A 24,301-nucleotide genomic window follows, 5' to 3' on the forward strand; every position below is an offset into this window, starting at 1 on the left:
TTGCATCGAAAGCATGCTTTCTAAATAGGAAGACAAAAATCTATTATAACCACTATATCTCTGTACTTTGTATCTTTTGGTATCAGTAAGTTCTGCAATATTTCTATTGAAAGCCAGTCAGTTGATATATTGCGTCAGTGATTTTTTTGGACCAGATTTTGCTGCCAGAGCAAATGTCATGGATTAGATTTTTAAAAAGTTTTTAAGTTGCTGAAAGTCCAAGGTGATAACTGTGCATACAAATTGGCACATGGGATCTGATTGCACCAGACAAAAGACAAGGTGGCTTATTTCTAGAATCATAGAATGCACACAGTGCAGAAGGAGGCCATTTGGCCAATCGAGTCTACACCGACCCTCCGAAAGACCACCCTACGTGGAATCAATCCCCAACCCTACCCCCTAACCCCACCTGGGGGGAATTTAGTACACCAATCCACCTGACCTACCAATCTTTGGACTTTGTGAAGAAACCAGAGCACCTGGAGGAAACCACGCAGACATGGGAAGAATGTGCAAACTCGACACAGACATTCACCCCAGGTCGGAATCGAACCCGGGTCTCTGGCATCGTGAGGCAGCAGTGCGAACTACTGTGCCAGATATAAGTATTGTGAAGTAAAAAGTAGAGGGACTGAGAATCAATGGAAATTAGAATGAGTGAAATCAATGTAAAGTCAGATATAGAAAGAGAAAGGAAGAGAGGGAAAGCACGGGCAGTACGGTAGCACAAGTGGATAGCACTGTGGCTTCACAGCGCCAGGGTCCCAGGTTCGATTCCCTGCTGGGTCACTGTCTGTGTGGAGTTTGCATGTTCTCCCCGTGTCTGCATGGGTTTCCTCCGGGTGCTCCGGTTTCCTCCCACAGTCCAAAGACGTGCAGGTTAGGTGGATTGGCCATGATAAATAGCCCTTAGTGACCAAAAAAGGTTAGGAGGGTTATTGGGTTACAGGGATAGGGTGGAAGTGAGGGCTTAAATGGGTCGGTGCAGACTTGATGGGCCGAATGGCCTCCTTCTGCACTGTATGTTCTATGTATGAAAGATTGCATTGAGAGAGAGGAAATTAGGATAGAAAGGAAAAGTAGAAAAGAATTGAAAAAATAAACATCAGAAGCAACATTGCCTCTGAGCAATTCCACAGAAGCTCAAGTTATGTGCATATTTTAACCCTGCGTGTGCGCCGTGTTCAACCTACGCCTTGCATTTTTAAAATCCTAATTCTAAACTTGAGTTCATAGTTAAATCATAGTTATGCATATATCAAACTTGACTCCAGTGTGTATCTTGACCACATCTGGTAAAAAGATGGGATCATGAAAGGTTAGCTGTTTATGATAAATGGAAAACAGTGACCTATGGGAGTATTAAGAGAGTGGGGGAAACTGTTTCAAGACAGATTTATTTCAAAGGATCCTGTCAAATTAGTATTTACAGAATTAAGCAAACAATATTTAAATGTAAATACTGCTGCCTACATTAACAGTGGCCAGTCATAACAGACGAATGAAAAATATAAAACAGATTTGAAGTTTTAAAAAACATAGTTGTAAACAATTATTTTTTGGAAAGTAGATCAAACCTTTAAAAGACTATAACAACAATACAGATTCAATCTGGTAAACGAACTGACTTCAGCTCACCTCTACAACTATTCTAGTAATAGAGCTTATTGTAAAGTGATGTTGCTCCTGACATATATTTACAAATATGCACTGAAAGACTTTATGTACATTGATTTAACAGCAATATAAATGCACCTTCACATGCAACATCACAGATTATTTTACCTTTTCGATCTGTTGTCTTGTTTCTTTTTACCTCCACTATGCCATAGTTTGTAATTGTGCTGCATACTACACTTACACCATTGCATACCTCATAATCAATTTTAGGCTTCTTCATTGTCATTAAATTAAATTTAATTTCTTTGTTACTACATTAGAATACACTAGATAATCCAGGTTCTGCTTTGTTTGTTGCAGGAAAAATATAATGTACTTGAAATAATAATTGTTAATTGTGGTGAAATGTGGAAATTAATACATACATCTTACTTTTCATTTGTTATGACTGCACCTGGATATTTCAGAGAAACCTTTGTTATTTAAGGTATAGCTATTGCACCAATGTTATCTAGTTAAATCTCCTATTTTAGTACAAGCATCAGTGATTTCAGATATAGGTGACAAGTTTGAAAATTGTATTACAATGTTAAAAAGCTACAACACATTCCAAAATACATCAACGAATTGTGTTAAATAATAACTTTCAAAATATTGAACATTTCACAAGTATAAATATAACCATCTGTACATTATATGCAAACTGTTAGATTGCACGCTTTGGTAACATCAAGTGTCTGATGTTTTTCAGATGTTGACTTTAGTGCATTTGAAAAACCCAAAAGAAACCTCAGGCAAAGAACCGTATCTCTCAATTTAATCTGGTGGATGAATTGTATTGGTAATTATAGGTATGTCCACATAAATTTGAAATGATAAAGCATACAGTCATAAAGATTTATAGGAAAAGATAACATTGTGAGTCATTAAATGCACACTAGCAAAATTTTCAGATTTACTCATGATAAGTCTTTAGATTGTTGACTGATTAAATGATGTTAGGTAGGTCAGTGTAAGCTTTCACCATAATGCTGATCTAGCTGACAGAGACAGCACTATTGTGCTAAAGGCCGACAATGTGCAGGCATTTGATCCTGAAGTTCCACCATCTGGATCTGCGAATAGAAACAGAAGTCAGTTATTTAGAATCTCCAAGCTAATTTTTAAATGAAGCATAGACGTGACTTTGTACAACTGACATACAATATTGGAAAGTAAATGCCAAAATAAAACTGGGTGAAATTATTATTTTTTTGACGGAGAGAATAATGCTATGCCTGTCTTAGCAGAACCAGGGAATATAGATTTTGTGTGCTGCCATTGCTCCCCTGAAACTTACAGCACCTTCTGGAGCCTACACATGTGCAGTTAAATGCAGAAATCCAGGAAAACTCTCGTCCTGAAAACTAAGTTTACGTTTAGGGGATGTCAAAGTTCTCGATTATGATATAACTCAATTAAAATATAATGTTATTTGCTTATGATTTTTCTGATTCGACCTTAGTTCCTCATGCATGTCCCATAATTTATTTCACTCTCTATGCAAAAAAGTGAAGGCTAATCCGTGTCTTTTTTGGCCTAGTTTTCTGTCACTGGGGGCTGGACTCTCTGATCGGCGATGCCGAAATCTCATTCGGCGATCGGCCAGGAGAATCTCCGTTTACGCCGGAATAGGGGGCGACGCTGTGTTTGCGATGCTTCACCCCCTCAATGACAGCGTACTCGGGGAGTACACCACAAGTCGTATGGACAGCCTCAGGACATCACCTGAGGCCTTCCCTCAATGCTCTGCCCCCGATAGGCCGAGTACCCGACAGCTTGGGAAATGTTATTACATCATTCGGGAATCTCGTGTGGTGGCTGCGGACTGAGTCCAGCGCCGCCACAGTCGGCGGGAGCCATTCCGCTGGCAGGGGCGGCTTCTGCGTGGGCTGGGGGGACTGGTGGGTGGCAGTTTTTGGAAGGCCGGGTCCGCACACAGCCGGCGCCACGTTGCCCGGCGCGGCCACTGCAGGTTACTGCCGTGCGCATGCGGGGCTACAGACCTGGTCATTCTTCGGCCATATCCGCAAGTGGCTTTAAACTGCGCAGCAGCTAGCCCCCCATCAGACGGAGAATCGTTGCCGGGGCGGCGACAACTTTCTGGTCTAAAACAAGGCGGATCCTGCAGACAAAACCGCAGGATCGGAGAATCCAGCCCTGGGTCTTTATCTTGTTCACTGGACATGAACGATCTGTGATTTGGTGCAGATTGAAACAGACATTGGGAAAAGGAATCACAGAGATCGCTAGGTCTTTGTGGACAACTTTGTTTGATGCCAGCAGTGAGTGATGTTGCTTTGCTACTAACAATGAAATCCAGGCCACATATATTTTCACTTCTTCATGCTCAAGTCCATTCTCTGACTAAAAATAGTAAATTGAGGAAGTGCTCACTACTCTTCCCCCATATTGGAATTGAAAACAAATGATGCATCACAGGGATTTGGAGAGGCTAAGCACGCAGGCAAAAATTTAGTCGATGGAATACAATGTGGAGAATCCACTTTGATAGGAAAAACAGAAATACAGGGCATCTCTCAAATGGGGAAAGGCTGGGATGTATTGAATTTCAAAGGCACTTGGGTCACTGAAAGTTAACATGCAGGCCTAGGTGAGACCTGGAATATTGCGTGCAGTTACTTATCCAATGAAGGCTACATATGCCTTGGAGGGAGTGCTAGATTTCTACATATTAAATATATTCGGGATAGTGCAGGGAAATGCTGTTGAAGTCAATGATCAGTCATGACAGCAATGAATGGTGGAGCGCGAAGGGCTGAATGGCCAACTCCTGCTCCTGTTTCTAATGTTCTTTAAAATCAATCTACAAATGCACACATTTTACAAAAGTGTGGAATAAACAATAAAATCCTTCAAACGGACAGCATCCCAGCACCTTAAAATGTCTCTTTCATTTGAGTGCATTTTTAAAAAGATTGTTGAAGATTTTCCATTTTAAGAAATGAAACAAACAAAACCACAGGTTTGGTACAGCATAGTGTAGCCATCTGGGATGGCCACTTCCAGAATACAAAATGGATGATCGCAATGACTGTAGGGAAATATGGACAATGTTAGGAAAGCAAGCAGACACAGAGCCTGTATGCGTATTGAGACGGCAACTCCCAGACGAGACTGAAACTGTAGGTCAATTAACATATTGATGGCCCATCTCCGGGAACAACGGAAAGACACTCAAGCAACCGATCTAGCTCCAGACACCCCGGCGCCAGTTCGCGAAAGCGTAAACAAAGCAAGGCCAACGGCCACCTAGGACACGCCCAGCCATCAGGGAACTCACCCTTTTATTGGTCAAGATCAATACCAGTGATCAAGATGCGGCCCAATTAAACAGGGTCAAGTTCAAGGCCCGCCCAAAAGCGCGCGAAGCCCCTTCAGGTATAAGAAGAAGGCCCCGAGAGAGAATCGCTCTCTTGGACTTGGCTCTCAAAGCGGAGAGACCCGTCTACCAGCTGCACCAGAAGCAAGTAAGTCCAAGGTCAACGCTCGCTGTCAGATGGAAGACCTTAGCTGTTCTCCTGTTACACCTTAGCACCCAACAGCCTCAGATCTGAACAACAGCCATTGTTCCTCTGACTGACTGGGCACCCGAAGTTAAGTATAGGCGTTAGCGTTAGAGATAGTTTAGTTTGTGTTATTTTGTGCACGAGTAGATATTACTGTGTGTGTAAATAAATAGTATTGACTTTGAACTAACTGGTGCATTGGTTCCTTGATCAGTATTCGGTTTGAACCTTGTGGCGGTATCGAAAGATACCTGGCGACTCTAGAGCAAACATAATCAGGCTTAAGGAAGGCGACCATATTGACTGCCATATTTATAACCAGATAAATATAGCAACAATAGCAAAAATGTCTCAGAATACAGAGATATAGAAGAGGTCAGAGGAACAACAATACACCAAATCCAACTCGATGCCTCTATATGTATCACTAGAGGACAAGAAGGATACAGTCATGAAAACATGATAAAATGGTGCACACCTTTCCACAGAGCCACTGCTCTCAATGACCACGAGAATTCAGGACACGATTTCTGGGCACGCACCAGAACATACCTCCCTCAACCCCAGTCACCAGCAGGCGTCAATAACACGATGTGAAGGCCTCCACTCGAATACCAGACCTGTCTGTATTCTTTACCTCCACAATAACAAAAATAAACAAATACCAAAGAAATTTGCGAGGAAACTAATTCTAAAAGAATATTTTACATTTAATCACAGATGCAACAAAACACCAAACACCGGAAAAGTGCAGAATCATCATCGCTCCACATAATTATACAGAGATGACCAGCAAATATTCATAAAATAGGTTCAGATTATAGTCAATATTGTCAACGCCTCCCAACACATTAACGAAACAGGATAAAAATGGAAAACTACCAGGAGCAGAGGGCCTCAAGATAAAAGGGACTTGGACACAGCCAAGAGCCCATGATTTCTTGGTGCACCCCCCTCAACACAAGACAAAGAAGGGAAAAAGCTGCTCATTCGAAACCTCACTCAGCTGCTCAGGACCTCCTGGCTAAGAAAGAACGTCCCAAATATAAGGGGGCAACAGGATACCAACCATAGTACGGGACCTGGCTCAGCCTCGCACACACATGCACTGAGGAATCAGAAAACCAAGGACACCCAGAACATTCCCAGACTCAGCCTCTCAGGAAATCCAGGCTAAGAAGGAGCATTCCAAACATAAGGTGGAAGCTGGATACTAGCCACAGTACAACACATGGCCCAGTCCCGCACTCTTGCACTTAGGAGCCAGTGCACGCAGGATGCCCAGAACATGCCAAGATTCAACCATCTTACTGACTTTCCTCCTCACTACCCATACCCAAGGCAGAGTACCAGCCCCACTGACACTAGAAGCATTATGTTATAATCAACCGAGGAGGGGAAGGTTTAACAAGACACTCATCAATTGGGCATTTTGGGAGGGGCCCGATCCTCTCTTCCCCCCCCCCCCCCCCCCCCACCCCAAATATGAGAACTGAAACTCCCACATAACCCAATAAACCAACTCGGGACCTGCAACCGCATGCTGCCTACCCAAATCAGGAGAAGAAACCCCATAGGCGAGGAATGCCAGGATTAAAGTACACCATTATAAAAAGGATACTAGGGGACAGAGCAGCCTAACTTCATCAGAGACAAAACCACTACCTGCCAAGGGAAGACCTGACTTCAAAGAGGTGGGCACTCAGGAAGGCACCATATAAGGCCACTCGGAGGAGGGCACCTATCTCTCCCATTTAGCCTACCCTCAAACTGAAGAAGGGCTTCATCAATGCAGATCCACAGCGTACAGACTCACTCCAACAATTGAAACAAGGAGTAACCGACCACACCCAGGCCCGCGCCATCACACATTTCCCCCACCTCCAACAAATCCAGAGACGCCAACCACAAAGCAGAATCACAAGGAACCCAGTCCTCTCAAGGATACATGGTCTGTCCGGACCTTTGTAGGAGATAAGCACGGGTTCTCTAAACTCAAAATTACAAAATAATAAACCCGATACAGATAGCTTTAACTTGGGGATTTCCTCAATCCAAGTGAGGGCTTACCTACAACAAAAACTGAAAATACGAGACAATCTCAGCAGGTCTGACAGTATGTGTGGAGAGAGAAGAGAGCTATCATTTTGAGTCTGGATGACTCGTTGTCAAACTCATTGATGTACCATCAATGACTGAGGCGAATGGTGAACTAGTGAGGCTTTATTGTGCTAGATGTTAAGCCTTCTGCAGCTGGAACCAAGAATGGGGGCAGTGCAGGAGAGCATACACTTTTATACAGAGCCTGCTGGGTGGAGCCAGCAGGCCGGGATTTACTGTAATGACTGGAGTACAATGGCAGTACCGTAATACATGTAGTGTATGGTCACTGCTTTACCACAGTCATCCAGACTCGAAACGTTAGCTTCATTCTCTCTCCACACATACTGTCAGACAGGCTGAGATGGTCTAGTACTTCCTGTTTTCTGTTTGAGATTCCAGCAATCACAGTAATTTGCATTTATCTGAGGACTTACCTAACCTTACCACCCGCCACCCTGCCGTGTCTCTACTCATCTTCTCTATAAACAAGGTCTAAAAGGCACTCGCTCTTTGTGTATGCAAGGGTTACAGCACATGAAAAAAGAGCAAGACATTCTATGGTGCACCTGTGAAAGATGTTAAGAGTCAGTGTGGACATGCTGAATTTCTTTACTTTCCTGAGGAAATATAGGTGCTGTTGTGCTTTCTTGATGGTAGTGTTGATGTGGTAGACCAGGACAAACATTTGGTGATGTGTACACTTCAGAATTTAAGCTGTCAACCATCTCCACCTCGGCCCAGCTGATGCAGACAGGAATGTGTACAGTACTTTGCTTCCTGAAATCAATGACCAGCTCTTTAGTTTTGCTGGCACTGAGGGAGAGATTGTTGATGTTACACCACACCACTAGGTTTGATGTTACACCACTCCACTAGGTTCTTTATCTCCCTCCTGTATTCTGGCTCGTCATTGTTCGAGACTCAACCCACCATGGTTGTGTCATCAGCAAACTTGTAGATGGAGTTGGAACCAAATTTTGCCATGCAGTTGTGTGTGTAAATGGAATGTAGTAGGGGGCTAAGTAGGAACCTTGCGGGGCCCCGGTATTGAGGATTATCATGGAGGAGGTATTGTTGTTTATTCTTACTGATTGTGGTCTGTTGGTCAGAAAGTCAAGGATCCATTTGCAGAGTGAGGAGCTAAGTTCTAAGTTTTGGAGCATTGATATGAGCTTGGCTGGGATTCTGGTGTTGAATGTGGAGCTGTCGTCATTAAATAGCAGTCTGGATGTAGGAGTCCTTGTTGTCAAGATACTCCAGGGATGAGTGCAGGGCCAGGGAGATGGTGTCTGCTGTGGACTGGTTGCGGTGGTATGTGAATTGCAGTGGATCTAGGCATCCTGGGAAAATTGAGTTTATGTGCTTCATGACCAACCTCTCAAAGCACTTCCTGATTGATGTCAGGGCCACCGGACTGTAGTCATTGAGGCACGTTGCCTGGTTCTTCTTTGGCACCGGTATGATGGTTCTCTTCTTGAAGCTGGTGGGGGCCACGGATAGATTGAAGATGTCTGCGAACACATCTGCCAGCTGGTCAATGCAAGTTCTGAGTGCACATCCAGGGACCCCGTCCGGACCCATCGCTTTCTGAGTGTTCACTTTCAGGAAGGCCGATCTGACTTTGAAAGCTGTGACGGTGGGTATGGGTGCGTCCGAGGCTTCTGGGACAGTCGACAGCGGATTGATGGTTTCTTGCTCGAACCAAGCATAGAATGCAATGAGTTCATTGGGGAGGGGTGCGCTACTGCCGAAAATACTGCTCGGCTTCGCTTTGTAGCCCGTTATGTTGTTTAGGCCTTGCCACAACCGCCGAGTTTAAAATGCTAGTCTGTGACTCTAGCTTGGTCTGATATTGTCTCTTGGCATTCCAGATGGCTTTGTGGAGGTCGGACCTGGATTTCTTGTATCAGTCAGGGTCGCCTGACTTGAAAGCATCAGACCTGTCCTGCAGTAGGGAGTCAATCTCCCGATTAAGCCATGGTTTCCAGTTGGGGAACGTACGTACTGCTTTCTTTGGCATGCAGTCGTCCACGCATTTGCTGATGAGATCTGTAATGCTGGTGGCATACTCGTTTACTTTGGTCACTTGAGTTCTTAAATATAGACCAGTCCACTGTCTCCAAGCAGTCACGGAGGAGCACTTCTCTTTCCGCGGAGCTCGGTTGAGCACAGAATTCCATTAGCACACAATTCCCTCTTCCCTAACAGCCAATTCCCTCATCTCGGAGTAAACCTGGCAGATTATGAAGATGTAGACTTGGCTCAAGTCCTTCTTGCAGAAGCCTGACAGTGATCAATTCTTATCCCACCAGGCTTGGATGGATTGGAAGCATGACGCAAAGCTGAGGAAAACTGGCTAAACCTCACAACACTATCTTCAGGTTAAAACTTTAAAGATGATTTATTTTATTGGAATGCACAAAATAGTTCTTGGAACTTAAATTATAAACTGTGTAATCTGTCAACAAAACCTTATCAACCGAGTCCATGTAAATGTTGAGCATTGCTGTTCACTTTGATTGTTGCTGAATGATTCAAAAAGGACAGTTGTTATTTTTCAATAGCGGCAGTGTAAGGGTCCTTCCTGCTCATTCCCCTTACTTCCCCTTTCTTTTATTTTGCCACCCTTATTTTGATCCATGAATGATTAATGGACATGCCTTTTTAAGGCAAGCAGCCTGTATCTTTAATTCAAGCAGAAGAATTCTTAAGGCGATCACAGACCTGCCAGCACCAGTGAGAGAGATCGCTTGATTGATTGGCTGGTGGCCAATGAATTGGTCCAAAGGGCCGTATTCTGCCTTGTAACAGGTGGCGATTGGATTATACCCCAGTGGAATGCTTTTCAGAGTTCCAAGGGATTTCAGTTTTGATTCTGGCAGCCAAAGGGGAAGCACCTGCAAATGCTCCCCAGAAAAGCTACTGTGAATGCTATCTCTCTCTCCAGAATGGCACAGGCAGAACCAACTACATCTCTCTTCAGAAGGCCTGCTGTGAGTTCAATCTCTCTGTGAATGCTGTATTCCTGAAACTACAAAGACCTGGCTAGAAACCATGAATTGAAAGAAATGTTTGAGGAAGAGTAAGGTGCCTCTCCAGAAAAGCTGGGAGTACTGCATTTCTAAACTACAGATAACCTGAATGAACGAATGATTCTACAGAAAATACTGGTACTGGCTGAAAATAGAGACTTTAACCTACAAATTTGCTGTGAAGAAAGGTGTGCTAAAATCCATCATCTGAAACAAAGACTCTTTTTCCTTTCATTTATGATTTTAACCCTTTACCACCCATTTTTGTTTGTCCTGTGTACGTGTATGGAGGGTGGGTTGCAAGTTAAAGTGGGGAGTTAGGAATTAGTTAGTGGTTAACCATTTGCTGCACAGTACATTATCATTCTTGTTATAAATAAACAATAATTGTGTTTACACTTACAAACCGGGTGACTGTAATTAATGGACCACCAAAGGTCAAAGACGTCAGATGTTTTTATAAAAAATATTGTCCAATTCATTTGTGTTGTGACTCCAGGTCCAGTGGAGCTGCAATTGATGGTGCACTTGCCCAGGGTGTTGTAACATAATTTGGGGGCCTGTCTGTGATCTCTAACGGTGGACAGCAAAGTTTTGGTTACAGTATCAATTGAAAAGAGACACCAGGTTTGTAGTGATATAACAGGATGGCTCTGGAAGCTGCTAAGGACTTTCTTCAGGTGGACAACTTATCTCTGTTTTTTTAAAAAGACCTTTGGGAGTACAAGCTAGTGAATTGGCTGAGGAAGAAATGGAGGTAGCAGATAGAACTCGGAAGGTGGAGATGAATGAAGCAATTGCGCGACTCTTAAATTTGAAAGCGATGCAAGAAACACAGGAGAGCCCACGAGGTACAAAGAGACATACATAGTAAATAGAAGTAGGAGGACGCCATTCAGCCCACATGTCTGCCCCACCAATCGTCGTGCTCATGGCTGATCGTCAAGTTCATACCCTGATCCCACCTTCCCCCATATCCCTTGATCCCTTAACCCCAAGAGCTATATGTAATTCTTTCTTGAAATTATACAACATTTTGGCCTCAACTATTTTAGTGCAGGAGGTAGGCAGCACTACAGCACAGTGATTAGCACAGTTGCTTCACATCTCCAGGATCCCAGGTTTGATTCCCGGCATGTGCGGAGTCTGTACATTCTCCCCGTGTCTGGTGGGTTTCCTCTGGGTGCTCCTGTTTTCTCCCACAATCTAAAGATGTGCAGGTTAAGTGGATTATGCCATGCTAAATTGCCCTTAGTGTCCAAAAGGTTAGCTGGGGTTACTGGGTTACAGTGATAGGTTGAAAGTGTGGGCTTAAATGGGGTGCTCTTTCCAAGAGCCAGTACAGACTCGATGGGCTGAATGGTCTCTTTCTGCACTGTAAATTCTATGATTCTACGATTTTAGTGGTAGTAAATTCCACTGATTCACCACTCTCTGGGTGAAGAAATTTCTCCTCACCTCAGTCCTAGAAGGATTACTCCTTGTCCTCAGACTATGATCTCTGGCTCTGGACTCCTCCACCATTGGGAACATAGGGGCTGACTTAGCAGAGTGGGCTAAACAGCTGTCTTGTAATGAAGAACAAGGCCAGCAGCACGGGTTCAATTCCCTTACCGGCCTTCCCAAACAGGCGCCGGAATGTGGCGACGAGGTCCTTTTCACAATAACTTAATTGAAGCCTACTTGAGACAATAGGCGATTATTATTCGGGCTGGTTTAGCTCAGTGAGCTCGACAGCTGGTTTGTAATGCAGGACAAGACCAGCAGCGCGGGTTCAATTCCCGTACCACCTTACCCAAACAGGCGCCGGAATGTGGCAACTAGGGACTTTTCACAGTAACTTCATACTTGTGACAATAAAAGGTTATTATTAAGGGGCTAGTTTAGCATAGTGGGCTAAACAGCTGACTTGTAATGCAGAACAAGACCAACAGCGTGGGTTCAATTCCCGTACTGGCCTCCCCGAACAGGCGCTGGAATTTGGCGATTAGGGGTTTTTCACAGTAACTTCATTGAAGCCTGCTTGTGACAATAAGCAATTATTATCATATTATTGTTTCTGAATCTACTCTGTCTAATCCTGTTATAATTGTATAAGATCCTATGAGATCCCTTCTCATTCTTCAAAACTCCGATGAATATAATCCTAAACGGCTTAGACTTTCCTCATATGACATTCTGGCCATCCCAAGAATCAGCCTGACAAGTCTTTTCTTCACTCACTCCATAGTCAGAACAGCCTTCCTCAGATAAGGACACCAAAACTGCGCACAATACTCCAGGTGTTGCCTCACCAATGCTCTATACAATTCTTGCAAAACATCCCTATTCCGATAATCACATCCTCGCGTTATGAAGGCCAACAACCATTTGCCTTCTTCATTGCCTGCTGTACCGCTTACTTTCAGAGACTGATGTATGAGAACACAAATGTCTCGCTGAGAATCTACCTCTCTCAATTTATACTCATTCGAATAATAATCTGCCTTCCTATTTTGCTACCGAAGCTGATAACCTCGCATTCATCCAAATCATATTGCATCTGCCGTGCATATGCTCACTCACTCCAAAATCCCACTGAAGCATCTCTGCGTAATAATAATCTTTATTGTTGTCACAGGTAGGCTTACATTAACACTGTGATGAAGTTACTGTGAAAATCCCCAAGTCGCTACACTCCGGCGCCTGTTCGGGTACACCGAGGGAGAATTCAGAATGTCCATTCACCAAACAAGCATGTCTTTCGGGACTTGTGGGAGGAAACGGGAGCACCCGGAGGAAACTCACGCAGACACGGAAAGAACGCACAGACTCCGCAGAGACAGTGACTCAAGCAGGAATCGAACCTTGGATCCTCGCGCACGGAAGCAAAAGTGCTAACCACTGTGCTACTGTGCCACCTTTCTCACAGCTCTACCCTCCCACCAAACTTTATATCATCTGCAAATTTGGAGATAATATTTAGTTCCCTCATCCAAATCATTAATATATAATGTGAACAGTTGGGGTTCTACCTCAGATCCCTGCAGTTTATATTTAAGGGGAAGATGACCCCATTTTCCTCAGCTGAGTTAGCCAGGGCCATAACTATCTTAATGGACACAGGTACTGTTCAAAGTTCCTCACTGGAAAAGGATTTGTTTTTCCATCCAGAGAGTTCAATGAAAACTAAGGTATTAGTGAAGGGGCTAGTTGGAGTTTATATCCCAGTTTTGTTGTTTAAAGTACAATTGCAGTGTGATTTAGTGTCAGATGTGGCCAGGTGCTATGGGCCAGGGTTTAGAGAACCTCAAAGTGTATCATGGAGTTCACCTGACCCACAACTTTGAATAGATTGTGGTATGGGGATCACACGGCCCACTCTACAGGTGTGGTACAGCAGAAATGGAAAAGTATTTCTTTAAGCAAAACAATGTTTATTCTATGAACTCAAGTTAACCTTTTTAAAACATACAGTGAACATCTTAGAAACCATTAATTCACATACAACCCCCAAAGAATACAACACTAAGTAATCCTTACTTTCCTTTTAATATCCATAAGACTTAAAAAAACCTTTTAACAGAAGCACGTCAGGTTTAAATTCACTACTGAGAACAGTTATAACTCTGAATTCACCAAATGATCAAAAGATAGTTCTTACATGGCTGAGAGAACAACATTACACATTCTGTGGCTGACTGCAGCTCCAACACTGAAACAAAACCAAAAAACAGACACACCCAAGCTTTTTCTCAAACTGAAACTAAAAGCTGACAGACAGCCCAGCTCCACCCATACTCTTACATCACTGCAGTAATAAACACCCATTTCTTAAAGGTACACCCACTACAGTTATTCTATAAAACCACCCATTTCTTAAAGGTACTCTCACATGACACTTTATCTTGATTAAAAAATTCCCAGTAGACGGAGCAGACTTACTTTTGGGGGAATGAATTGGCAGGAGTGAAGGTGGTAGCTTAGCAATGATTACAGAGAGTCGAGGGAAGTCCAGAAGATAGCACAGATAAGGCAAGTGGGAGTTAGGAGAACTCATTGGGCAGTAAATTATTCAAAGAAATAAATGTTGACAGACATTAATCACATATCAAATGACAATGGCAGTGAATCTAATTCTGCTGATGAAGTTATCTCGACAAGTATTATTCCTCACGAAGATTTATCGAAGATAAAATCATGGCGAGAACTAGGTTCTGAGAATTCCAAGACTGAAGGTGACCATAAGAAATCGGAATCCAAACCTAATAGTAATAACAGTGATGAAGAGTCCACAAGAGCTCTGAGTCCGATTTTGGTTTGATTATGAAGTAGTGATAAACAACTGTTGCCAAATAGATCTGTCACTAACTGATCTTGAACAGATGGCAAGTAATTCTTCCACAGCTAGGAAAGAGGATAGCAAATTGGAAGAAGAAAGTGACTTGGATTTTTCTGGAAGAAATTTGTTACAGCCTCTTGGAACGGGTGGCATGGTAGCACAGTGGTAAACATTGTTGCTTCACAGTGCCAGGGACACGGGTTCGATTCCCGGCTTGGCTCGCTGTCTTTGTGGAGTCTGCACATTCTCCTCGTATCTGCGTGGGCTTCCTGCAGTCGCTCCAATTTCCTCCCACAAGTCCCAAAAGATGTGCTTGCTAGGTGAATTGAACATTTTGAATTCTCCCGCATGTGTACCTGAACAGACGCTGGAGTGTGATGACTCGGGAATTTTCACAGTAAATTCATTGCAGTGTTAATGTAATCCTACTTGTGACATTGATAAAGTTTATTATTAAACTCACTGCTATTCACTTTAGATGCATTTTTCCCAGAGCATGCCTGCTATGAAGGGAAATATACACGATAGCATTTTGCCCGTTGTTCAGGATGAAGACAATAAGAACTGTGAAGTGACACCAAGCGAACAGTTGATTAATACACATCAGTGTAAAGATTCACAGTCCCTCTTCAAGATAAAGGAAACAATTAGCAAAGGAGATGAAATAATCAGTCATCAATTGCTTTTTAAAATTAAGAGGAAGATGGATGGAGAACCATGTAGTGATTCTGTCACTGCCTCTGTTAACAACAACCAGAAAGTCATGGAGGCAATAACATGCCATCCTCTGATTCTGAAAGTGAAGAAGAACAATCCAAATGATTTCCGTCTGTATTACTAAATGGAGATAAGACACTGCTGAAGAAGTAAAAGCTGTAAAACAAAGAATGGTGCGTATTCAGCAAATCAGCTCTGCGAATATCAAACCCTCAGCTGGCATTTTCGCTGAGAGTAACCATGTGAAACAAAAGAGAGAATGTAAAGCTGGAAGGATTAAAAAGTGTTTATTGTTTAAAAATGAACCCAATATTTCCCTCAGCACTGACAATACTACTTGAAGTTTGGCTGTAGAAGATCCTTGAAATTTGGATAAGCATTCATTGGACAGTCAGAAAAGCCTAGCTGCATTACACGAGATATTGAAAGAGTAAAGACAGAGTTGTAGGGAAACACCAGGAGGCACTCCGTTAACTACTCATGTGGTAGACATAAGAAACTCTGAACTAATAAAGCTACATCTGCCTCTACTAAACCATGGAGACTGGCTCAGTTAGAGACTGAAATACAATGCATGTTTGACATGTTGCAGAAACAAGAGAAAACACTGTGGTTCACCGAACGTCAACTAGAGTTTAACAAAATGAAGGCCATGTTAGTAAGTGAATTGGTGATGGCTGCCCCTTACTTTTTCAGACCACTTAAAATGGCCACAGATGTCAATGACTTGTGGGTAGGAATATAGCTATTACAAGATGATAATGCAGGAATAGAGAGGTCAGTGGGATATTTTTTGAAAAATACTAAGTCTGTGCCAAAGAAAGTATTCCATCATACTTAGCCTTGGCCTTGCTACTAGTCCTGTAGCATTTTGAAGTATTTGTCCGACATGACAATGAACAAAGTTTAGTTTACACAGACCATAATTCACTAGCATTGATAGAGAAGTTTAAAATCCAGAACGCAAGTTATTCGGTTGGAGTTTATTGTTCAATGCTAAAATTCTGCACCTTCCAAGAAAGGGTAATGTGATTGCAGATGATTTGCTGTGCATTTAAGGGTTGACGTGTTACCAATGCAGAGACTGGGAAGGGAATTTGTTACATGGAGGTGGATTGCATGGATATGTTTGTGATTTATGTCTTGCATATCTCATAATGATTTGTTTCCCTTCCTTTTATTTTGCCATTTTTATTTTTATCCCTGGAAGATTAATGGACATGTCTCTTTAAGGCAAGAAACCTATACATTTAATTCAAGCAGAAGAATCCAGAAGGAGACCACAGATTTGCCGGAACCATTGAGAGAGATGGGTTGCAACTCTGATTGATTGATTGGCTGGTGACCAATGAATTGGCCCAAGAGTTTGTACTCTGCCTGGTAACAGGTGGTGATTGAATTATATCCCAGTGGAATGCTTTTCAGAGTCCCAAGGAGTTTTAGTTTTGATTCTGGAAACCCAAGGGTAAGAACCTGCAAATGCTCCCCAGAAAAACTGCTGTGAGTACTATCTCCCTCTCCAGAAAAACAAAGGCAGAACCATTATACCTCATTCCAGGATTCCAGGAAGCCTACTGTGGGTGGTAACTCTCTCTCCAGGACGTCTGCTGTGAGGGCTGTATTCCTGAAACTACAGAGGCCTAAATACAAACCATGAAGTGAAAGCAAAGTCTGAAGAGAAGTAAGGTGCCTTCCAGAAAAGCTGGGAGTACTGCATTTCTAAACCTGCATGAATGAATGAATGATTTTACAGAAAATACTGGTACAGGCTGCAAACAGAGACATTTACCTGCAAGCTTGCTGTGAAGAAAGGTGTGCTAAAATCTATCATCTGAAACAAAGACTCTTTTTCCTTTCATTTATGATTTTTACCCCTTTCTATCCCTCTGCGTTTGTCTGTCATATGTGTTTGCGTGTAGACGATGGGACAAGGCAAAGTGGGGAATTAGGAATTAATTAATAGTTAACCAGTTGTATTTGCTGCATAATTCATTTCAGTTCTTATTATAAACAAACAGTAACTGTATTTAAACTTACAAACTTCTTGACTGTAATTATGGGCAGCCAAAGGCCAAATAATTCAGGTATTTTCATTAGAATTATTGGTTAATTCACTTGCATTGTGACTCCGGGCCCAGTGGGGCTGGACCATGCGCTTGCCCAGAGAGTCAAAACACCAGAACATGAATGACAGAGGATTAGCCAACTGGAGCATAATCATCTATTTTTTTCCTTCCAAGCACATACATACATTGAAACATACATAGAAAATAGGAGTAGGCCATTCAGCCCTTTGAGCCTAATCCATCAATTATGATCAGGGCTGATCGTCAAATTCAATACCCTGATCCTGCCTTCCCTTCATATCCCTTGATCTCTTTAGCCCCAAGAGCTATATCTATTTTTTTCTCAAAATCACATGTTTTAGTCTCAATTATTTTCTGTGATAGTGAATTCCACAGATTCACCACTCTCTGGGTGAAGAAATGTTTCCTCACCTCAGTCCTAAAAGGTTTACCCCCTATACTCAAACTATGGGCCCTAGTTCTGGACTCCCCACCATTGGGAAAATTCATCAGCCGAAAGGAAAATAGGACAGCGTGTATAACAAGCAGCCACCCACTGAAAGCTTAAATCTATACTGTTTACAAAATTATCTTGTGGCATGATTATCTGGTGAAGATAAAAATAATTAGTGACAAGTAAAAGGCACCAGAACAGCCATTTTACTGGAGGGAAATAATTCCTCAGAAATGTGGTAAGATTACTGGTTTTCTGCAATAATATAATCGAATCATTAAAGGATGGGCTCTAAATGATCTTCGCAGTGGTTCCATAAAAACTCACAAGTCTATACACAGTCTAATTAGTTAGACTCAGGAGTATAAATAAGGACAAACTGTTGCAATCTAATTCCATCTAAATGTCATTTGCTTTTCATCCACAGCTTTGAGAATTTCTGTCCCACCAGTTAATTAAATTCATCTGTTCCAGCAGCAAAAAAGGAAATCAGCATCGCAGGAAGAAACTCATTGCTCATTTCAAAAGCTACTGTACTCTAAGTATATTGTTCATGAGGATCCTGGCCTTTATAAAGAGGACCCCAGTACAGTATGAATTAAGTTTTCCAAATAGAAATGAAAATCTTTTAAATCTAGGAACATCGTTTAATTAATTCACATAAAAGAGAATTACACTTGATCATATGCATTACATGTGACAGTGTATGACTGGAGTCCTTTATCTGCTTAAGTATTCCACCAACACAACAAATCGTCTTGGGTGGTTCTTCGTTTTTCAGTATTAAACAAATTGTCAGTATTCTGGTATTAGCCACCTCTTGTTTTCACATGATAATTTTGGACGAGGAAGGCCATTCTTCTTGTCTGCTTCATCCATCCAGAACAATATTAACACGTTGGTCGGAACCTTATCATATTTTGTCAAAGGGCCAGGCTCTGACTGAAAACCGACATGTAGCTCTCCAGTTGCACAGACCGGCTTTACCTTCGGACCATGAGAGAACAAAATGAGTGGGCATGGCTTTTGCCATCACACTGGTAGAGTGGGGCTTGAGAGAACCGGCAAGGCCGCCTCCACAGAGATCAAGGTGCCATCTTAACGGATGCCTCGATCAGCACACAAACTGAATGGTCCCTAGACCTCCACCACACCAGTACACTCTCGGGACACCTCACAATCATGGGTTCCCTGCCCCTCCCACCCCCACAGCACAAGCAACAGAACTCTCCCCGGCGCCCCCGCCTTAATGCCAATATCGGGGCACTCACTCCCTCTCTTTGCAGGCATTGGGGCGACCCCCTTTTACCTCCCTTTAATGTGAAGGTATGGCGGTCCAGCTCCCAACCTTGCCCCCACCACCAAAGTCTTGGGGGAGCACTCACTAAACACATACCCTGAAACTGTCCCCTGGCACAAGTTGGCACTGCCATTTTGACATTGCCATGGGTGCCAATGTGGCAGTGACAGCCTATGCCAGGAGGCAGTGTCGCGGTAGTGCCTTGGGTGATGTTCTCCCTCCCTCCCGAGGGCTATACGTATTTTGTGCTCAGGGGGCTCCCATCGACTGAATCATATTTTTAAATTACTGTTACGTCGGCAGAGTTTGAATATTCTGTGAGGGGGGGGGGGTAATGTGGCCGGAAGGAGGGGGCGGTTAATGACATGAAAAAGTGTGCTAAAACATTAAAATGAGGTTCCTGCTCCTTGTGGACATTAACCATGCAGTGTCACTGGCGAGGGGGCGAGGAAAATCGCCGGCGAAAATCGCGTTACCCAATTCTCACCGTATTCTCTGCCCGTATCGCTGTTCTTGCTGATGCCAAATGCAGGCTGAAAATTACCCCCTTTGTCCTCAATCTGGCTTGAAACTGTTTCTTTATGATTCCAGTTTTTGCCTTCAATCCTCGATCTCCAAATCTATTCCACATGTTGGCCATTCTTAACAAGGAGAATTTTCTGATATAACAAGGAGAATTTTCTGATATAACAAGGAGAATTTTCTGATACAAGTCCCAAAATGGTCTTTTACTTGTCTGACCCCATGTTCTAATAATAATAATCTTTATTGTCACAAGTAGGCTTACATTAACACTGCAATGAAGTTACTGTGAAAAGCCCCGAGTCGCCACATTATGGCGCCAGTTCGGGTACACAGAGGGAGAATTCAGAATTTCCAAATTATTTAATAGCATGTCTTTCGGGACTTGTGGGAGGAAATCGGAGCACCCGGAGAAAACCCACGCAGACACGGGGAGAACGTGGAGACTCCGCACAGTGACCCATGCCGGGAATCGAACCTGGGACCCTGGCACTGTGAAGCCTTAGTGCTAACCACTATGCTACCATGCTGCCCTACTCCTGCAGTTCAATCTAAAATAATTATTCTGGGATTTCTTTCTCTCTCTGGATCGATCTTATATACCTCTGGAAGGTCACTTTTATTTCATCGAGATAAGGAAAGAATTGTTTCGCAATTACATACTGAAGTAATGAAAGAGGCAATCCTCAGCTGGTTATATTATTCAAGATATCGCACTCACATTTCTAGTTGCAGCCACTGAGAACTGGATCAAAGTGCCTGACACTGCAGGTGTCAACAGCATTGATTCAACATTCCATTATCAGAAAAACATGGGGGAGTTTTAATTCTTGTATAATGTAATCATGAACTCCATTAGAGAGAAAAGTTTTATTATTTCACAAAAAAGGCCAGAAGAAATCTTATCCCATGATGCTCATAGTTACATTTGTTTTGTTTATCACAAGAAATGTTATGCAAGAATTGGTGTGGTATTCAGCAGCAACAATCTTATCTCATCCAATAGGTTTGAACGCAAGAATTCATTCCAACTTAATAAATTTAACCAATGCTAGTTAACAGCATCTGTTTAATGTCACAGCTTGTGCAAAGTTAAATGGAAATTTTTTTGATACGGCTTTCTTCAAATTTAATTTCACAAATGAATGTCCTGAGATAATCTAATCAAAAGGTTCAGTTGATGGAATGAATTCCAAGAAGAGTTTAAAATCATCACATGCATCCAGAGATCAGATTACTTCATCAGATCATCACCCAGCAATGTGCTTAGTGCCAGGGTTGCTCATTAACTGCTCATTGGATCTGAATGGACAGAACAAGGCAATTAGCCTGCTCTCCTTCTGTGGCTGAGCCATTACTCAGCACCTCGACCATAGGGATCGGCTAAGACTGGGAGCCTGCATACAAGAACTTGTGAGATGAACCCCTTCCACGGAGTTATAACATGACAACATTACGCAAGTTACTGAAATTAATTCTTCACCTGAATACCACAACTGAGAATGAAAGGCTGTTCTTCTACAATACGTTAGGTTAGCTATTGAGATTTTTAAAGGAGTGACAATACATAATTCCCTTGTTTGCTTAGCTGAGTAGTTATCAGATCATTTTAAACCAGGAAAGCTTGCTGCTCAACATGGTCACCCAAGAGGTTTCGGAAAGCTGGTGTGTTTTACATGAAATATATTTACACAACATTGAGCTGGAAATGACTGAAGTGAAACTTCAGCAGATTCACTGGAAATGGAATTCACCCTCGAAGAGCTTTTGTTTCTGAACAATGACGACCTCACCAAGGCAACGACCACACAATTTTTGCCTGTGTATTCAAGTCTTTCATTTACTTCTCCCAGTACACAGCTCTAATGACCAAATTCAATTCCTCATTTACGCCGACTGGATTCCAGTCGGACACAAAGATTTAATAGACTGCATCATAATAGGTGAATTCTGAAACGGTTAAAAGAACTAGATTGTCTAATGATTAAACACGAAATGCAGGGAAACCCAGGAAGAGAAATGAACACAGACATACTGGGAAATCTGGGAGCTTGAACAGCTGAGTGCTTAACCCCCAAACCAAAAGGTAAAGAATTTGAGTTCCAGAGCTGCCCGTCAGTCAGCTCCTCCTGCCTCACTTGAGCAAATTCTGTCAATCTGGGACAGACCACACGACATAGAAATGAAACATCCCAACTTAGAAGGAAACGGAGATGTTATTCAGATGCCTACATCGCAGGCCATTCTGCTGACCCAGTTGCAGCAGGGTACAAAGGAATGACAGAGAGAAATGCAAGTAGCAGAGACACCAAAAGGTGAAGGTTTTATGTACAAACCATGTGGTTTATGGGTGATCCTCAATAATTTATGCCAGTAGCCAAAATAAACACAATGGTTGGAAAACATCCTGTTTATTTTCACGTTTGGGTCATAGAATCATAGAATTTACAGTGCAGAAGGAGGCCATTTGGCCCATCGAGTCTGTACTGGCCCTTGGAAAGAGCACCCTAACTAAGCCACACCTCCACCCTATCCTCGTAACCCAGGAACCCCACCTAACCTTTTTTTTTTGACACTAAGGGCAATTTAGCATGGTCAATCCACCTAACCTGCACATCTTTGGACTGCGGGAGGAAACTGGAGCACCCGGAGGAAACACACGCAGGCACGGGGAGAATATTGCAGAATGTAGACCTTTCTTTTGCATTAAAAACTGTACAGTGGAGGAAAAGTGTGGGGAATCAATTCAAATGTAGCAATGCGCACTCTTTAGAAACTGCCAAATATTAGTAGAGGAACATCGTTAGATAGAGTTCTACTGAGGCATTGACCCTAAAATGGTGAAAGCAGCAGAGACACTAATTGCCTTTACCAGCCAAGTATCTCTAACAAATAAGCATTCTTCATGTATGTGCGTGCTTGGGCAGTGAGTGTCAGCATGTCATTTGGCCACCGATGCCATCACTGCTGTCAGTGATAATCACATGAGAAGTTCCGACAGGGTCACTGAATAGCAAAAAGGAAAAGCACCTCAAGCAAATTTTCCTTTTTTTGCTGGGACTTTGAGATTTGTAATAGAACCACTAATAAGACAGAAGCTGACATTATTTCAGTACGTAACAGGGGTGGTGCCCATCAATGTCCTGATCTGCATGATTTTGCTAATCATTTTGCTAATCTATTGAAACACTGGAAGAGCTAGATACAGAGCCCTTTGCTGAAAAGAATGAAAGACCACAATGCATTTCTAAAGTTTCTATTTATCCCTCATTTTTGAGTTTGGCTTCACCCATTATTCCTCTCACTGGAACATGTACGTGGCCTTCTTAATGTTCAATATCAGTACTAAAAGACTGACCATTTCTCTGGGATAAGCTGCCTGGAAAAGTATTCCTGCTGCTGTTGCACATCATCATTGGATGACCTAATATTGATAGGGATTCGTGAAGCTCAGCCCATAAGGAAAAGCCTCTTGACAAAATGTGGAATTGGAAATTGTCTGCCCTCAAACTTTAGATTAAAATAAAAGATTACGCGATTAGAACATTTGACACCATAAATCAGATGTCGCACTGAAACTAAAAGGGTGACCGGAAAAAGTGGAGACGTCAGCCTGCCGATCAAGGGATGATTACAATTCAGATACGAGCTGCAATCTGAACCTGCATTCCTCTAAGTTCTTGAATGTACCAAAATGATAATGTAATATATTTTGACATGAAATTAAAACTCATGGAAAGAGTCAAATGGCTAAGAGCATAAACAGGTTGCATAAGAAGGTCAGTAAACTGGTATGGGAGTATTAGGTAAGACAGTGAAAATCATGGAAAATTGATTGGAGCACATAAACACAGGAGCTGCAGATTTCAACAGGGCTTCCTCCACAGGTCTGAAGCTGACAACCTTCACATAAGGGTCCAACAATCCACAAAACTGGATTTAAAAGAGTCACCAATTGATATATTTTCTTAGTTTCATTCTGATTGCAATTTTTCTTAATCGATTCACTGAAATCAAGCATTAGGTTAGGAAATGCAACTTGCAATATGAGGAGATTAATAAATATTAATGATAGCTTCCAGACAACGTATTTAATACAGACTATGGAAAGGGAGTTGATGAAGCAAGGGGGAAAGAAAATTTGCAACCCAAGGCATGCTAATTAGCAAGTCTGACACCCCAGTTTCTGAGTTGAATGGCGATAGGTCTTGTGAATGAGTAATTCAACAGTGTAACAGTACTTACTCTGATCAGGTGAATATTTTGAGGAATTTAATATCCGCTTTATTTATAGCTTTGAGATATTTATTTGCCTCACTGGGTTACACCTGTTATCAGTCTATATGAGTAAAGATGAAGTGATTACATCTTTATTCCAAAAACACTGATTGCAAATAGATTTTTTTAAACCGAGTTACACTTCCAAATACCGTGAATGATACATCGTTCTATTGAGTACTGGGAGCATTAGATTAATATGTTAACAAAAGGGAGACTATGCGTTTTTATTTTTTTGGAATATTGAATTCCTAGCAATAACTACAACATGTAGGTGGGCACAAAAACAATGAGATCAGTGTCGTATTATGTGCCT

At 42.3% G+C, this 24,301-nt stretch overlaps 1 protein-coding gene across 7 annotated transcripts in view; it reads right to left on the reverse strand.

The window, feature by feature from the left end:
- Positions 1-1,371: 1,371 nt before the first annotated feature.
- Positions 1,372-24,301, reverse strand: part of LOC119973115 (contactin-4-like) — a 3,053,649-nt gene continuing 3,030,719 nt past the window's right edge. For all 7 annotated transcript variants that reach the window (XM_038810685.1, XM_038810691.1, XM_038810690.1 and 4 more), the window contains one exon: positions 1,372-2,738. In XM_038810685.1, the coding sequence (XP_038666613.1) occupies positions 2,644-2,738 (95 nt within the window). In that variant the 3' untranslated portion in view covers positions 1,372-2,643. The remainder of the gene's footprint in view (positions 2,739-24,301) is intronic.

This window comes from Scyliorhinus canicula, chromosome 11 (genome assembly GCF_902713615.1).
Source record: "Scyliorhinus canicula chromosome 11, sScyCan1.1, whole genome shotgun sequence".
In the NCBI taxonomy this organism is placed as follows: Eukaryota; Metazoa; Chordata; class Chondrichthyes; order Carcharhiniformes; family Scyliorhinidae; genus Scyliorhinus; species Scyliorhinus canicula.